Source organism: Diplotaxodon limnothrissa, linkage group LG8, assembly GCF_057381915.1.
Source record: "Diplotaxodon limnothrissa isolate DT_005_m linkage group LG8, D_limnothrissa_male_GT1.1, whole genome shotgun sequence".
NCBI lineage: Eukaryota > Metazoa > Chordata > Actinopteri > Cichliformes > Cichlidae > Diplotaxodon > Diplotaxodon limnothrissa.
Genome location: NC_140603.1, coordinates 2,796,516 through 2,814,606, shown reverse-complemented (window position 1 = coordinate 2,814,606; position 18,091 = coordinate 2,796,516). Strand labels below are relative to the sequence as shown.

Below are 18,091 nucleotides of genomic sequence, written 5' to 3'. Positions count from 1 at the left end.
TTTCTCTGCATTTCAGTGAAAACTGAAAATATGAACTCGTGAAAACAAAGAGCTGCTGATGTTTGATGGGTTACACCCTGCAACACCAGATGAATGAATGACGTCCGTGACACAGACCGACAGTCCCACAGTAGCTGATTTGTGTTTCCCACCTGTGTTTGTGTCCTATGGAGGGAAAAGCTCAAAACGTTAGAGGAGGTGATGGCGAGGTAAATCAGGCTCAACTTCTACAGATCAGAGGACAGATTATGGATGGTTGGATTAAGTGTTGACTTAAAAACACTTAATTAACATAAAGATCGTAGTTTGGCCACGTTGCCATTGTGACTTGTTGTTATTGAAGAGTGGAGAAAATCCACGCTGAGGAAAAGAACTACTTCCTGTCAAACCAGACGGTCTCGCAGGTCACGGTACTCTAAGGAGTCTTTAAGTTTCTTCATTCTCCGTACAACACAAATGTTTGTGTTTCACTTCTTACTGAACCTCACACATGAAATGAAAACGTGCACTGAGGGGAAGCAGGAAATTCTTTGGTGGCTTCAATATGCATTAAAAAGTTAACTACTGTGGGTAAAAAGAAGCACAAAATATAGGAGCCGCTGAATATTTGCTTTGGACATTTGAACTCCTCTTTACTTCAAAAGCTCCGTGTTCAGAGAGCTCTCACAGAGCAGACCTGAGGTGGCTCTGAGCTGCAGGGAATACCTCAGATGAAGTGGCACTAACGCCGTACTGAAGCTGTCATGAACCGTAGTTCAGCACACAAGCTGGACCCAGAGACACACGCCAGGGTGCACGCAAAAAACTTTATTTTAACTAAGGGTGTCCCGGAAGGGTCAAAGGAAAACACGCCAGGTAACTAGAAAACCAAGGGACCGGGAAATAACTCAGGAACGCCGTAATCGGGACTGTGGGAGGCTGCAACAGAAAGAGGAAGAGGCTTACTGGGGAACGGAGAAATAACAGCATACGTGGGTAGAGAATTAATCTTACGGTCCAGACGGGGCCGTGGGAACCGGAGGGAGGGCTGAGGGTCCGCGGGGAAACTCCAGGTGAATAGAGGAGACGAGTGCCGGTAGTGATCCAAAAACTCCAGGCGGGCAGGAGAGGGCTCCAAACACGCCGAGCTGTTACCTAAGCGCACAAGGAAAGGGTTAGCGTTTGTTCCAGCAAAAGAGAATTTCGCAACCACCTTCACGTGGAAGCATGTTACCGCTGAGAGGCGACTAACGGACTGGCGTGGAGCAGCTGGTAGAGCTGGGTTAAATGGTCCACCTGATCGCCTGGGATGGGATGCAGGTGTGGAGTCGACAGCCACACGCGTGGGCGTGGGCATCCCATCAGCTCCTTGGACACCAGCCGCGGACCATGACAGAAGCAGTCTACCCAGAATGCCATTCATTCAGCAGCTTGTAGCCACCTTACACAACCAACATCACTGACTACCCAACACAAAACATGGCTGAGGTTAAACCATCCATCAGTTGTTTCTGAGTCATGAACACTGACCTGCACACACACAGTTAGATCTTTCCAGTAGGAGCAGTTGTTGAAAAAGATGGTAAAAGCTTGTTTCATGAAGTTGAATATCTGTCCTGTCCGTGTGCAGAGATGTGGATAAGAAAGGCTACGTGGATCCCATGAGGACAATGACACTGGCACAGCTGAAGCAGGAGCAGACAGACAGAAGTCGCACTCCAACAGGAAAAGACGTCCATCTGCACCGCCTTTACCTGGATCCCCACAGCAAGGCCCGTCTGACGAGTCCACAGGTACGTGGCTGCTCGCACACTCTCCTGATAAACACTCATTTTTAAAGCAGATGGAAGAAAGGCGGGTTGAGAGTAGCAGACACATTCAGGCATCAGAGTCGTATATTTGTCTGTCATGTGTAAATATTAAAGCACATGGGCCATATCAGCGCGCTACCCTGTTGTTATCACTTTGTTAAGAAGCAAAGCTGATGCTGCACAGACACTTTCAGCTAAGCTTGCATGTCAAATGCCTTTGCAGACATTTATTTTCCACTTGATTAAAGTCTATGGATCGTCTGGCCCTTGCTTCCCGTTTCTCAGTGTAGCCCTCATTTAAACTGACTGTGATGGCCGTGGTCTCTGTTTTAGTGACAAATGTAGGAGAAAGTGTGAGAAGCGTTTCTTGCAGCGTTTCTGTTTTCTTCTCAGGAGGCGCTCCAGGCAGCAGACCGCGCCTGCAAATACAAAGAGGAAAACCGTCAAATCCTGAAGGAGAGCATTGAGGTCGCTCCCTTCACGGCTAAAATACAGCGCTCCGTCGACCCTGCGATGGACAGGGACAGAGAGAGAAGCAGAGATTCGAGCTTTTGTGTTCGGATGCCGGGTCTTCCCTCGCCAAGCCCCAAGACTAGCCACGCCCTCACTCATACCATGCAGTCAGAAAAGAGCAACTATTACACCACGCTGTCTAACAGTGTGGTGAATGAGCCTCCCAGACTCTACCCCTCCAAAGATGTCGGTCCTTACTATGACAAAGTGTCGATGGGGGCCCCGGGGGTCGTGGCCGGTGTTGGGGCCGCCGTGCAGAGCCCAGGAGCTCTGTCGATGAGCAGCTACCACACCAGCTCCAAAAACTCCCTCTCCAAGCCCCCTCCTCTCATCAAGCACCAGCCGGAGGGAGGAGAAGGTTTAGCGGGGAAAATCACGGAGCAGCTCAGTCAGCAGGTGACCCTCGTTCAGCCGCAGCATCAGCTCCACGCAGGCGTAGACAGGATAGACCGTCGCAGCCCTGCTATTTCTCCTCCTTCCTCCACGTTGTCCTCTTCATCTTCAGCCTCTAACCAACACCATCACCATCATCACCTGCAGCAGCAGCAACAGCTCAGGGCAATGCCATCTCTCCACCGAGCACCTGTCTTCCATCCACCCACACAGCACGCGCTGGAACGCAAAGAGGCTGCAGAGAGGGAAAGAGCCGCGCACGGTGGACGCCTCTCTCCTCCAACCCTCACTCCCATTCAGCCAGTAACTGGTAGCAAAACATCAGCAGAGCAGCAGAAGCCCCCCACGTTGCTGCCAGAGCTCAGGGACATCAAAGGTCACGGGACTGCTGCTGCCATCACCTTTGTGGCCTCTGCCACCCCCGGAGAGATGGCGGCTCCATCCGCAGATGGGTGCAAAGGCAGAGACTTGATCGAGGAACGAGGAGGGGTGTGCTCTGGAGATAAGGGGTTCTCTAAAAATAAGCCCCAGTCGGCAATGGCATCGGTCATTGTGCGATCGTCTATAAAGTACAACAGTCCCGTTGGTGCTAAGAAATCTGGTGCTCTTATCCACAAAGAGCTCCCCCAGGGGAGGTTCTACACATCGAAGTTTCAGGACGAATGTCCACGAGAACCTGCAGCAGGTAGGGTCATCCAGCCTAACTTGAACCTGGAGGGTTATAAAAAGACTCCTGTGCCAGGTGTGTCAGGACCTGTGGGAGCCGGTGCTACAAACTCTGTGTGCAGGACTGCCATTTTAGTCTCCTCAGCTTTTGGCTCTCAGAGTAAAACCAGGAGCGCTACTCCTGAGCCAGTTTACTCGGCTCGATGTGACTTTGCAGCGCTCAAACCTGGCACTGGGGGTCGGGTGCTCTGCCATATAAGACCAGAGACGGAAAAGGAGCTCCAGGAGGGCTTTGGCTCACACGCATCTCCAGGCGTCTCTCTGAATCCTGCGAGTGTAGCAGGAGCACCCCGCCCCAGCCCAAGCCTTACCCCAACACCTAGCTCAATCTCTGGCTCGAGTCAGCCTTACGCCTCTTCGTTTATCCACCTCAAGAAGCACAAAGCTGCTTTAGCTGCGGCACAGTCCAGAAGCAACCTTTCTACTCCTCCCTCGTCAGTCACAGCTGAAAATTCTTCCTTAACTGTGGATTCCACTGAGAAAACCCCCATTTCCAGCTCCCCGCCTCCACCTGCTACTAGTCAGGCCTCCTCGGTCTCGTTTGACAGCAGCAGCAATAGCTCAGCGAGCAGGAGTACCACACCAGGCAAGTCAAGTCCCCTGCTTAATGGCCAGTCCCTGGGATCAGCCTTACCGAGCTCTGCGCAGCCCAACAACTACCACAAGCTGAAGAAAGCCTGGTTAACCCGGCACTCCGAGGAGGACAGGAACACCGCTACCACTACAAGCTCCAGTATGAAAGTGGAGAAAAGTCCGAGCACCACTACCACAAGCAACACAGCAGCCATGTCAGAAATGATCAAGCCCTGTACCGTCAATCTCAGCGCCTCCACCTCCAACGAGGTCGAGATGAGCAAAGACATTGGAAGCAAAGGTGACAGAGACAGACAGCCTGAGGACAAGTTGGCCGGAGCTCCAGGAGGCGGGGAGGAGAGAAAAGTGGGGTCAAGGAGGGTGAACAAACGCACATACGAGTCTGGTTCGGAGAGCGGGGGAGATGATTCTGACACCAGCGAGAGCAAGATGGAGGGCCGAGCCAAGCGTCAGCCTAAACCGACCTACAAGAAGAAGCAGAACGACATGGCCAAGAAGAAAGGAGACAACGACAGAGAGGAAGACGACGTGAAGCCCAACGGCATCTTCAGATCAGCCCGAGAGAAGACTAAACTCAAACTGGCCAGCAGCAGTAAGTCCTCGCTCGTGTCTCGCTGTAGGTTTGTGTCACTGCTGTTAGGGAGCATGCAACAGTGTTTTTGTCACAGCAGTGCAACTGGGAGCTGTGGGGGTAACATTTACACAATGAATCAGTGTTAGCCAGAGTCTCTCACGTGTTCTCGGGAAGCTCGAAGGAACAAAACTGTGTAACAGATCAATGAATCATCCTCCTCCTGAACATAACACGGGCTATATTTGCAAAATGAGCAGCTGCGATCATAAACTCAGGGAGTAGTTTCGCCGTGCTCATACTCACGCACACTCTAAAGAGTCTGAATATTCTTTCTGAGCACAGCTTTAGTATTTCTGCATGGCTTCACTTTCCAGAAGCATCATCGTGCATGTTATACAGAGTCCAGGTGAAGGTGTTGTTTGATGTAACAATTACATTTATAAATGAGTATAGGTGTCTGACACAGCCTGCAGCTCAGCCTGGCAGGTGCAGTAAGGTTTCCTTCATTATGAGCTTCTGCCTCTTTTCTGTTATTATTCTTTTGTAAGTATATTTAAACTTGTCTTTCGTGGCACTGCAGGGACTGCTCTTAATTCTGTTGTTACAGTGACAGTGAAGATATTCTGATACACAGGAGTGACAGTTATGACTAGGGCTGGGTATCGTCACTGATTTCTAGAATCGATTCAATTCCGATTCACAAGGTCCCAAATCGATTCGATTTAATTCGATTCGATTCGATTTAAATCTGGGAAATTTTGACAGTCAGAAGTATAATTCAGATCAGAACATTTACATATTTTTGTATCTATAAAAAGGAAGCTGACACTCTCAAGACTTTATCCAAGGTGTGAGCATCACAGCAGATGCCTTTGTGTCAAAGTAGCTGAAGATAAAACACAGAAAAACATGAAGGTGGTTTTCCTGTTCTGGGATTTTATAAAAATATTCTGCAGTACATCAAAAACGAAAGAAAACCATTAATTAATGAACATTACCTCTGACGTTACAGCGGTTTTATTAGAGACACGGCTAAGCATTTTGCATTTTGAATAATATTAAAAAGTTTAAATTTGTTCAGTATTGAACAGCAGAAATGAGGTTTTCTTTTCGGAAGAATGTAAAAGGGAAAAAAACAGCGGCCGACAGCCTGTAAACAACAGTAGACTTGTGTAACAAGCAAGCGAATAATGAAGAAAGCGAAACTGTTCGAGAGAGAGAGAGAGGGAGGGGGGGAGGGAGAGAGAGAGAGAGCTGCACATCGCAATGGAAGCAAAACAGTAAAAGAGTGAATTCATGACGATGTTTATGTGAAGCGTTTGGATCTTCTTTTGCTGCTGGTTCGGTCAATATTGTTTGGAGAGAGATCAAACTAACAGCCTTAGAATCAGCGCATAAAGGGCGTGAACACAAAGCGCCGACCCGCCGACAGATCAGGATCAGGATCAGCGAGCTGTCGGCTTTCAGCCCCGACTGTGAGAAAGGCGACATCTAACTGATTCTGATCCGCGGGTCGCGCTGTGTGTTTAAGTCTATGTGCAGAATCCGTGTTCCTGCTCTCATTTACTGTTTGGTGGTTCTTGAAATTTTGTGAGATGTCACCAGAGATTCTGGCATTTCGGACAAAATAAATTTATATTAAAAAATCGATTCAGGATTTTAATGAATCGATTTTACGTTATCCAAGCCAGAATCGATTTTAATCGATGAATCGATTATAAAAACCCACCCCTAGTTATGACCTCCCAGCTTTAGCTTCATTATCACATAAAAGGTTGTTTGTGTAGATGCTAAACAGCATGTGTGGCATGAAGCACCCATGTGACTGCTGGTCTCATATGTTCTATCAGAGGATATAATATTCATTCTTTCTGAAGGGAAACTGCTTGGATGCTTTTCTTAATCAAATGTTATTTATTGAAGTCACATTACTCAGAGTGATTTCTGTAACTTCAGATGAGAGAAAATGTGGCAAAGACGTGAGCGCGTCTCCATCTACGCCCTGCTTATAAAGAAAATCTCCTCTTTTATCTGATGTATTTTCTGTGTTTCTCTTGACGAGCAACTCTATGTTAATATTTAAAAATGAAGCGTAGTCACAGTTAATGATTATGATGTTATGCATGTTAGATGGGATCCCTCGCTCTGTGCTCAAGGACTGGAGGAAAGTGAAGAAGCTGAAGCAGACGGGAGAGTCCTTCCTGCAGGATGATTCATGTTCAGAAATTGGCCCCAACCTGCAGAAGTGTAGGGAGTGCAGGGTGGTCCGCAGCAAGAAAGGGGAGGAGCCCGCTCACTCCCCCGTCTTCTGTCGTTTCTACTATTTCAGACGGTAAAGCACTCACTCTATGAACTCTCCTGCTTTATCTGTGCACTGGCTCCTTCGTAGAGTGCCACACCTGCTGAGATTTACCTGAAATGATCCGTCCAGGTCATATTGATGTTGTTGTTTCCTCTGTGGTAATAAAGTCTTTGTTTGAAGCAGGCTGCCTGGGTGTTAGACAGTTTCACCCATCCTGGCTAACACGAGTCAGACTGTTGAACTTTGTGTGTAACAAGTTAACAGTTGTTTGTGACATCAGGCCTCTTTCGTGCTTCTGTTTGAGAGTAAAAGCTGCTTTAGTGCGTGTGTCTGTTTCTGGAGTCTGGCACTTTAATGCTGGATTCAGAGTAACGTCATGTTTAAAACTACATGCGCTTTAAAAACATGTCACACTTTTGGTTTTTTCTCAGCTATTTGATTAAGACTGTAAGGACAAAATAAGCAACATTTGTTTTTTTGTCACCAAAAACACGTCCGAAACCAAAATACAGTCACGCACAACCTTGTTTGAACATTTTTATAGTAGATGCGCTTCTTTCATCAGCTTCCTCTTTGGACAGCCAGCCTACACGTGTGCACCACCTTACTGAGATAGCCTTCATGTTTCTTCTCATCTAGGCTTTCCTACAGCAAGAATGGCGTCATCCGGATGGATGGCTTCTCCACTCCAGACCAGTTTGACGATGAGGCCCTCAGCCTGTGGGTCCCGGGGCCGATGGAGCAGAGCCACCTGGACCAAAGCACAGCCAAGTACATCCTGAGCTTCATAGGAGACAAGTTCTGTCAGATGGTAGCAACAGAGAATACTGCATCCAGCTGGATTAAGAAGGATGGTAAGTTTTCTCAAAAATAGTGTCAGAGTTTAGATGAACACGTCTTAGCGTGTTTTCCTCTGAACCTTTATCGTGTGTTTCAGCCAAGCTGGCGTGGAAGCGAGCAGTGAGAGGGGTGAGGGAGATGTGTGACGCATGTGAAGCCACACTTTTCAACATCCACTGGGTCTGTCAGAAATGTGGCTTTGTCGTCTGCCTAGACTGCTACAAGGCCAAGGAGAGAAAGAGCTCCAAAGGTCAGTGTGGCTTATTTGGACAGTTCACCAAAAGTCAGAAGCGGTTGAACCGGAGTCTTTTTCAGCAACATGCGCGTGTATGTAACCTTTCTCTCCACTGTGTCTGAGTGTGTTCACTGCGGGACTTTTTTCTCTCTATGATCAGATAAAGAGCTGTATGGATGGCTAAAGTGTGTTAAAGGCCAAGCCCACGACCACAAACACCTCATGCCCACCCAGATCATCCCTGGCTCAGGTACAGTCCATCCTAGCTCTTTGTGTTGCTATTTCCCTGAACAACAGCTGGTGTGTAGTTTTATGACTGAATGATACTTTGCAGCACAATTATTTAATATTGTGTGTTTGATTTTGATGTTTCAGTGCTGACAGACTTGGTGACGTCCATGCACGCCCTGAGAGAAAAACACAACATAAGCTCTCACTGTCCCTGTGCCAGCAAACAGAACCTTCTCACCAAACTGCCTGCCACCAACGGAGTCTCACAGGTACCACACCCTCTTCCAGTCAATCACATCCTGACTCACTGTCAAGACTTTCTGAAGAGGTGCTGAATTTAAAATGTGCAGAGTTCAGGTCAGAAAAACCTGTTAGCTGTGCTTTTGTGGCAGGTCGCTCACTGCTGAAAAGCAGCATAGTGCGATGCTGCCTGTGATTGTTAGTGGTGGTAATGTAGAGTGAGATGGGTGCATGGCCCAACACGCTGAGAGTTAGCTGAAATGATCATGACATGTATGTTGTTCAGTATCACAGGACCCCGGGCTTTGGATTTCTTCAGGTTTGTAGTCACATTTCGATATAGAGATAAAGGCCTGTGTGTTTGCTCAGCAGTGCGTACACACTGCAGATCTACTTCCTCTGACATTGGATTTGTGTTACATTGAAAACGCTTGTTCTCTGCCTCTGACTCATTTCATTAATTTCCATGATACAGAGCAGAACATGTAATTCCACAGGATGGTGCAGCAAGTCAGTCTGGCCTTGACTGCAACACAAAATGATGAATCGCAGATGGTTTATTTATACAACAGCAGGCGCCTCAAGGTGCTTTATACTGTAAGGTCGACCCTACAATAATACATACAGAGAAAAACCCAACAATCATATGACCCCCTATGAGCAGCACTTTGGCGACAGTGGGAAGGAAAAACTCCCTTTTAACAGGAAGAAACCTCCAGCAGGACCAGGCTCAGGGAGGGGCGGGGCCATCTGCTGTGATTGGTTGGGGTGAGAGAAGGAAGACGGGATACAGACATGCGCTGGAATGATAGCTCATAAGACAGATATGTTAAGTGGGACCACTGGAACATGAGTGCTGTCACCAGTAAACCACATTTGCAAAGAAAAGAAAAGATAAAATGGGATCAAGAGAAAAGAATAGCTTTCACCAGTGGGCATGACTCGTAAAGCAAAACAATAGATGATAGATATCGATCGGGCCATTCACAGCTGTAAGCACTGACCGTGTAACGTCATTGACAACGTTTTCTAAGTGATAGGTAGGGTGGGGGCAGTCTTTTATGACATTGTTATGATGCTACCTTTGTGGCACAGACTAGATCAACATGTGTGGGTCGCTGTGGTCCACTGCTGAGTGAGAGACACAGGACCTGCAGCCGACACCAGCCACATCATGGTTAATAGCTTTAACATACAGAAATGGCATCATCGGTCCATCAGTTCCTGCACTAGAGTTAATCATAGACTGTGGTTTAGTAGTAAGTGAACCGAAAACAGGTGCTATTATCTGGGCTCTTCTATCTAATGAATGGTGGACTTTAAGCAGGCTTAACAGTAGTTTTCTAACAGCTTTGTGGTTGAACTAATAATACAGTAGCTGTGTGTGGTGATCATAGCTATCTATTAACCTGTAACCCAGGGGATATCAATACTGTGGACAGGCATTTTGCTTGGTCACTGTTTAAATAAAGTTTATTCTTCCTCTGACATGAAGGCTTTGTGATTTCATGCAGTTAAGTGAGTTCATCCAACTGTTCCTTCTGTCCAGGTTCTGCAGAATGTTCTGAATCACAGCAACAAGCTGTCCCTGGTGAAAGCTGAGCCAGGCTCTCTGCAGACCTCTGACCTAGGAGGAGTTAAGTCAGAAACTAACGGAGGAGGTGGTGGAGGAACCAGTCCAGGTAACGACGGTGCAAATGCTCCCATCACCCCGCCAGAGTCCCAGTCGCCTCTGCACTTCCTGGCAGACTTGGCAGAGCGGAAATCCAGGGAGGAAAAGAAAGGTGAGAGGAACAGAAGCCACAAATTATTATTAATAATCCGTCCACACCATTAACTCTTTAAGTTTAAATGTTTCGCTGAATGTGTAGTTTGGCTCCGTCCTCTTTTTGTAACAGAAAACAAAGAGTCGGTGGTGCTGGGTAAATCTGTGAAGGAGGACAAAGAAGGGGACAGCCTGGAAGTCCTGCAGCAGTGCAAAACCCCCTCACTGGGTAACAGTACAGAGCAGGGCTCCACACTCAGAGATCTCCTCACCAGCACAGCAGGGAAGCTGAAGCTGGGCTCCACTGACGCAGGAATTGCCTTTGCACCGGTCTACTCCGCTGCTTCACAGGTACACAGAGTCTGCTGTGTTCAGTGTTTAAATATGATTCATACAGGTATAGCCACTTAAAATGGCCTAAACAGCAGATATGGCGATGTCTTGTGTAGCCACCAGGGGGAGCTGTGTGGAGGCACATGCATTTATGTAGCTTGTAAAGTGTACAGGCATTCTGTAATTATACCAGAATCATAACATTGAGCCTAAATACTGATACAGACATCTGTGTGTAGCAGATCAAATACAGATTGTGCAAACTGAACAAGCAGGATAGGAGACAGGAAGTGATGCGTGCACTCTGATTATTGGTGACTTCTGATAATGAAAGCATAAAGTGATTATTTAACTGCACTGCTAATGTTCTTGCATAAAATGCAGAAACTAAATGTGAATCATTCATTTCTGGATCCTGAATGCAGCAAGTTTTTTTCTGCACATCTCTGATAAATCGCTGCAATAATTTTAAGGCCAATATTTTTCAGGGACAGATAAGAGCCCAGACTATCATTAGGTCAGTGACAAATATGCTCTCCATGCCTGGCAGTGGTTCTGAACACTCGTACACAGCCCTCTTTGCAGGAAGTATTTACAGAACACTGTTATAAAAATCATTTTCCCAAACTTTATGACATTTTTAAAATTAGGCCTGTATAGATCCTCAGTCATCCAGGTCATGGTAGTCTGAGGAGCTTGGAGCAAAAAGTGACTGGACTGGAAGTTTCAGCCGAGAAGCTTCTTTAGTTCTAATCGGTTCTCTGACAGCGGTTTCACCCCAGACCTCTGCTGATAGTGACCCATGACTTTCACGTCGTGGTTCATTGGATGAGCCACATGATCAACAGTCGGTCAGCCACCCTCTGAAGAGAGGGCTCCCACTAGGACCTAAATACCCCGGAACTCTCCACCATTTGGTCTTAGAACTGAAGAAGCTTTCTGGATCAGAGATGAGACGCCTTCAAGAAACTTAAAGAAGTCAGTTCTCTTTTCTTTTCAAGCTCCTTCTTTCAGGAACTGAATCAGAGAAAGACCAACCTTCAAACTCTCTTATAGAAAGTTACAGTGACAGTCTCCCCTCGCTTAGTCACAATATAGACAAATGATGGGTGGCTCAAGACTTTTGCACAGTTTAAAGAAATTTAAAGGATACATTAAGTTGTAACCCAAAAAACAAATGCAGGACATGCTCACAATTCAAACAGGAGTCTGAACAAGTAACAAAGCAGCAAACGGTAGGATAACTGATCACCTCCACTTCTGTTTTTGGATGTAAGAGGATGTTTGTGTGCAATCATTTATTTTTTTATTTATTTAAGCTGCACCTATTCTTTTAGATTTTTGCTCCAAGGAGCCAGACTTTTGTGTAATTGTCTAAAGCGGCCTCGAGCCATAGTTCTCCCGTCTTTCTGAAACTCTTTAAAGTTTATCTTTGGACATGGGCTGCTTTTTCAGTCCAGTCCTACCCGACCACTTCCCATGTCCCAGCATAATGTAAAGAAAGGAAAAAGAAACAGAAGCCACAGGTTTTTATTTCCTGTAATATGTGTGATCCTCTTTCCTTTTTCTGTAGACTGGGAAGGGTGGGCGGAGCATGCCCAATATCCTCGATGACATCATTGCTTCGGTTGTAGAGAATAAAATCCCCGCCAGCCGCCAGAACATCACCACTAAGTTGTCAGCGAAGCAAGAGCCCATCACCCTAAGTATCAACAATAACGCCCCAGCTGAGGAAGCCAAAGCAGAGAAGAAGAAGTCAGCACCTGTTACTGCAGCAGAAGCGGAGGACTCGAGCAGTCAGCATCCAGACATCCCTCACTGCTGGCTGAACAACAGACGGCTACTGTGGCTCAGAGATCACCGCAACCAGAACAACTGGAAGCTCTTCAGAGAGTGTTGGAAGCTCGGACAGGTGCACATCCGTGTACAGCAAGTCGGTTTAGCAGTGCTCCACTAAGCTTCATCACCCTGGTGTTGAGATGCATTGTGTGTCTTGTGTGTTTGTGTAGCCTGTGCTGGTGTCTGGGATCCATAAGCGACTGAATGCCAGTCTGTGGAAGGCCGACTCCTTCAACCAGGAGTTTGCAGACCATCAGGGAGACCTCCTGAACTGCAAAGACCAGGTGCTGTCCAACTCTGGGATCAAGGAGTTCTGGGATGGATTTGAAGACATCACCAGTAAGTTCATCTGCATTTAGTCTTGTGAGCATTACTATGGTAAACCATCAGTGACCGAGTCTGACTGGATCCTTTGCAACTGTTCAGAGCGACCAAAGTCCAAAGATGGCGAGCCCATGGTTTACCGACTGATGGACTGGCCATCTGGAGAAGAGTTTATGGCCCTCATGCCTTCAAGGTACACAGCACCGGTGTTGATCCTCAGACTGCTTTTAAAAACAGGTCTGAAGGTACGTAAATGACTCAGTAGTGACGACGAAGCCGTCTAAATACAAGTATTCATTGCAGATATGATGACTTGATGAAGAACCTGCCTCTGCCAGAGTACTCTGATCCAGAAGGGAACCTCAACCTGGCTTCTCACCTGCCTTCATTCTTTGTCAGGCCAGATCTGGGGCCAAGACTCTGTTGTGCCTATGGTAAGAGGAGCCGTCAGTTTATATCTAGCAGTGCCAGATTCTGCTCATCAGAATCAACTTTCTGGGGCTCATCGTGACATTGATTTCTTTGTTCCTACAAAGAAACTTGAAAATGATGCTGAGTGTGTCAAGGTTGCCTCCACGTTCCCAGTTGGAGTCGAGGTTTCCCAGAAAACCATTTTCTTTGAGAAGAAAGCCCTCCCACCAACACTAGCTGTTATTTTGAGTTTCAGTCCCCAGGACATAAAAACTACACATTTAAAGGTCTTAAATCGCATCTTATTTACCAGCTCATTACTTTTTTGGCATAGATGACCACATATATAATATAATGTGGGCGATCGTGGCTCAAGAGTTGGGAGTTCGCCTTGTAATTGGAAGGTTGCTGGTTTGAGCCCCGACTCAGACAGTCCTGGTCGTTGTGTCCTTGGGCAAGACACTTCACCTACCGCCTACTGGTGTTGGCCAGAAGGGCCGATGGCGCGATATGGCAGCCTCGCTTCTGTCAGTGCGCCCCAGGGCAGCTGTGGCTACAACCCTAGCTGCCTCCACCAGTGTGTGAATGGGTGGATGACTGGGTGTGTAAAGCGCTTTGGGGTCCCTAGGGGGGACTCGTAAAAGCGCTATACAAATACAGGCCATTTACCATAATACTCAGAACTATGTGTATAAAGTTCCACACATGCATTATTTTAAGTGCTCTTATGGTGTCACTGTAGGTGTAGCTGCATCTCAGGACCAGGACTTTGGGACTGCAAAACTCCACGTGGAAGTGTCCGATGTGGTCTCTGTTCTGGTCTATGTTGGAATAGCCAAAGGCAATGGAGTCCTGTCCAAAACTGGTAAGGCTGGTGAAACGTGTGAGGGCTAACAGGAGCTGTTAGCATTACCTGAATCGCTGGCTGAGAGAAACTTTGTCAAAGAGTCAAAATGGAGAAAACTAAACATGAGTTAATCTGTGGTTTGTTTACTGTATTATGTCATAAACTAAACGACTGTTAGTTTAGATTTTTGAGAGCTGAATGACATAGATACAGTTTGACAAAGGTCGTTGTTAAAAAATGATAATACATGAACGACGAGTTTGTTTTTCTGAAGGAGTGTTGAAGCGTCTGGAAGAGGAGGATCTAGATGAGGGGGTTCGAAAGAGATTAAAAGACTCGAGTGAAACACCAGGGGCGCTGTGGCACATCTACCTCAACAGAGACATGGACAAAGTCCGAGACTTCCTGCACAAGGTCGGCACTCGCAGAAACACACTCAAAACGTGAATTTAGTGAATTTCAGCGTAGCGCTGACCTAGAAAACCCTTTTCCTCCCCTTCAACAACAACCACCTCAGCTCTCTAAGGAGCAGGGTTTGGACGTGTCGCTGGACCAGGACTCCATCAGAAAGCACGCATGGTACCTGAGCAGGAAGCAGCGTCAGCGGCTGCTGGATGAGCATGGCGTCCAGGGCTGGACAGTCGTTCAATTCCTGGGAGACTCTGTCCTTATACCTGCAGGGGCCATGCATCAGGTATTTACCACACACACACACACACACTGATCACTAACTGATAAGGACAACACGTCCAACTCTACCAAATGTAATGCAGCAGAAATGAAATCAGTCTAATAGTCGGCGGCCTCTTTGTGAAGCGCACAATTAAAATAGAGGAAGTGATGGTGTTTGATGTTTCATAGTTTAAACTGAATGCAGCGTAGTTGACATTATTTCTTATTATTCTTATTGCACAGTGGAGCTTTCACACAGTTTCACACAGTTTGGGTGATGGTGTGATTGTACGTAATATTGTGGCAGCAGATGGTTTACACAAACTAGTCATTTTGAGTGTGCCTGAGCTGCTGCTGGGTCAGGTTTCAAAGACGTCAGGCTCTGCGTGCGTGGCGTTTCAAACAGTCATCAGCTGTGAGGACTGGTTACTATAGTAACTAACTAACTAGAAACGCACACTCAGACACACAGCTGCCAAACAAGATTCAAGTTTTGAAACAACTGCTTCCCTACAGAAAACTCTCAGGAAACGTCTTTCACCGTGAGTGAAAGACGTTTCCAGTCTACAAAATATCCCGTTGTTACATTATCATATCTGTAGTGTTTATCATGGTGGTAACAGTGTAAAGACACATGGTTGCCTGTGGGGGAGAGACGGGGAGGAGGCTGCGCTTCATCTCTGAGAGATCCATACATGCTGTCTCAAACGTGACTGGGTGAAAGAGGACAATGGAGCTACGCTCTGATGTATATAATATACATGTAGAGCAAAAGGTTTGGGCGGGAAAGAAAGACTTCTGTTTCAAATGATTCTCCACGCCGTCTTTAGAGCAGGTCACATGATCATTCCGTGGCAGGAAAAATCTAATTTTTCTTAAAATTTATACTGATGTTGTGAAAAAACCATAAAAGCTATCGAAGCATGGTTTTAGTCAATAACAGTCCAAAGTCTTGTGACCCATGTGATGTTTGAATGATGTTTCTGTGATCAACTCTGGCCGAGCAGTAGGCCTTCAAAGTGGCCTGCGTTTGTGCCTTTTTCAGATGTGTTCCCATTCAAATGAATGGGGAACAATTAAAAATCTATTCGTTTTGGGGAATTTTGCAAAAACCACCAAAATCCCCGGCACACCGTACCCAATCGAGCCGCTTGAAACGATATATGGAAGCGTTGTCTCAAAGCTACGACGCGTTTCGCTGCAAAGGTTTAGGCAGAAGAAGAAAAATAAGAAGAAGAATATTAAATCTGCATAGGCACACTCAATTATCGATGTGTTTGGCTTATTTTTACTTGATATTCTGTGATTGTTGCAGGTCCAAAACCTCCACAGCTGTGTTCAAGTCATCAATGACTTTGTGTCTCCTGAGCACGTGGCTAACTCCTTCCACCTGACCCAGGAGCTACGACCCAACAACGAGGAGGTCAACTATGAAGACAAACTACAGGTAATACAATACACGCCACACAAAAAGCGTCAGCAGAACACCGAGCACAGCAGTCTCGTTGTGGTTAAAGCTCTGTGGCTGAGTTAGACTCCGTCTCCGTATCGTCTGTATTCTGCTGCGTTTGTGTTTGAAAACCAAAGCGAAGTCTGTCAGAGGGGCAGTCATCATCAGAGGGATCTTATTGTGTCAGATAACGACATGAAAATGCTCCACAGTGGGAGGTCAAGTTCAGTGACTCTTGGTGAAGCCTAGCAGCTAGCAGTTCTACACGAGTCAGTCAGAGCAGCCATACCTTCACTGCTGCTGCACGCTTGTTATGAAATATCCACACAGGGGAAAGAAACATTTTGGGGGGGCAGACTGTGAACACAGCTTTTAATGCTGGTTGGTTATATGGCAACCTATGGGAATGGACTTGTTTGTGGAGCCTCAAGGGGTCCTCAGAGGAACGGCAGCTTCTCAGGTCCAAAGGTTGCTGCTTGGCAGTACTGGGTGTGTGTCTGCGATTTGACAGGCTGCTTGACGTTTGAGATTTGAACATAAGTCTTGTAAAAGAAATGGATGAGGTCCAGCACTTACACCGTGTCGCCTTGCTGTTTCCCTGCAGGTGAAGAACATCCTGTATCATTGTGTGAAGGAGGCAGCGAGTTCCCTTAGAAAGAGCGGCTCTGAGAAAGACGACGAGGAACACAACTCATGATGCCTCGCCCTTTCCACACCCTCCTCCTTCTGCCATGGAGGGCTGTGTCACGTGACCACAATAAATGGCTGGCTCAAAGCTGGTCATGTGATCCAGAGGACCTCACAGTGTGACCCACATTCATGTCACACATCCAGTGGCCAGTGAGAGGCACTGCCGCCCTTGTCATCACCCCAAACCTTTAGTGCCAAGAGGAGACAAATTGAAGAGCAGCTGGGCTGAGAGGGCTGAAAGCCCCACAGGCTCCAAACACAAAGCGAACGCTGGCTGGGAGCCTCACTAGAGCCAGTGTGATGGAGTGAATCAGCACTACAAACCTCCAAACGCGTCTGCATCCAGCTGAAATGCAGTTTCCACGGAGGCTCAGACTGTCGTAGCAGCACTGGTGGAGCCGCGCTCACTGCTTTGGACGATAAAGGCCAGGAACTCTAACCTATGGCAGCAGCTAACACAGCTGATGGCGTCAGCATCACCAGCAGCATTAGGATCAAAACTGGCATCTCTGATGTTTCGAAAGGCAAAAAGACACACGAGGGCGGAAAATGCAAACCAGAAATCTCAGCTGTTTTAGTCAGTAGCCTCTGCTGCTCCCTCGTTTCTCGTTCCTTCGTGTCGTTCTTGTCCTTTTTTCTAGTTTTGTTGTGCTTTTTTTTCAGGATTTCTTTCATCTAACCTTGTTTTATCTCCTCTGTGAAGATGTATTTATTTCATAGCTCTATTAAATGCAGTGTTATTGAAACAAAATGCATTATGTAAATGTGAGTTGTACAGTTTGTTTTCTTTTGCTGTTTTTCAGTTGTAATACGGCTCTACTGTGATGGAGGACACACACACACACACACACACACACCAGCTAATGCCTGTACTTTGGGAAATGTTGACGCTCTACAGTCCTCATGCCATAAATACATTTTCTGAAAATGACCTGCCAAACTATTGTAGACTGTGTAAAGTTGTATTATGTAAAGGAAAAAACAAACGAAATGGCTTATACACGTCAGCATTTTATGAAATAAGTATTTGCTGTAAAAATGAGACATTTACAGAAAAGATGTAATTTATTTAAGAAAAGAATTGATTGTCTTGTTTTTGTTAGGATTTACTATGGTGACATTTTGAAGTTAAAACATAAAATAAAGAAAAAATGAACTATAATATGTACATATATACATCCACTGAGGTATTTTTTTAAAACATGGCTTGCTTCAATTTCAAATTTTAACTTGCAAGTGTTACATGCTTTGTACATTGAAGTTCAAAAGGGTTTTACATTTTCCATTAAAATGGATTTATCTAAGATTTGCTTTTGTGTTTT

The 18,091-nt window shown here is 46.3% G+C and overlaps 1 protein-coding gene across 1 annotated transcript in view; it reads left to right on the top strand.

Annotated features, from left to right (window-relative positions):
• jmjd1cb (jumonji domain containing 1Cb) overlaps window positions 1–17,882 on the top strand; it is a 116,500-nt gene extending 98,618 nt beyond the window's left edge. The window contains exons 14-31 of the mRNA XM_085361162.1: window positions 1,610–1,772; window positions 2,184–4,608; window positions 6,721–6,922; window positions 7,532–7,746; window positions 7,830–7,982; window positions 8,128–8,217; window positions 8,343–8,467; window positions 9,988–10,222; window positions 10,337–10,554; window positions 12,110–12,448; window positions 12,546–12,714; window positions 12,802–12,892; window positions 13,003–13,133; window positions 13,853–13,975; window positions 14,232–14,371; window positions 14,475–14,651; window positions 15,945–16,076; window positions 16,684–17,882. Of these exons, the coding sequence (XP_085217288.1) occupies window positions 1,610–1,772; window positions 2,184–4,608; window positions 6,721–6,922; window positions 7,532–7,746; window positions 7,830–7,982; window positions 8,128–8,217; window positions 8,343–8,467; window positions 9,988–10,222; window positions 10,337–10,554; window positions 12,110–12,448; window positions 12,546–12,714; window positions 12,802–12,892; window positions 13,003–13,133; window positions 13,853–13,975; window positions 14,232–14,371; window positions 14,475–14,651; window positions 15,945–16,076; window positions 16,684–16,776 (5,221 nt within the window). The 3' untranslated portion in view covers window positions 16,777–17,882. The remainder of the gene's footprint in view (window positions 1–1,609; window positions 1,773–2,183; window positions 4,609–6,720; window positions 6,923–7,531; window positions 7,747–7,829; window positions 7,983–8,127; window positions 8,218–8,342; window positions 8,468–9,987; window positions 10,223–10,336; window positions 10,555–12,109; window positions 12,449–12,545; window positions 12,715–12,801; window positions 12,893–13,002; window positions 13,134–13,852; window positions 13,976–14,231; window positions 14,372–14,474; window positions 14,652–15,944; window positions 16,077–16,683) is intronic.
• The last annotated feature ends 209 nt before the right edge of the window (window positions 17,883–18,091 follow it).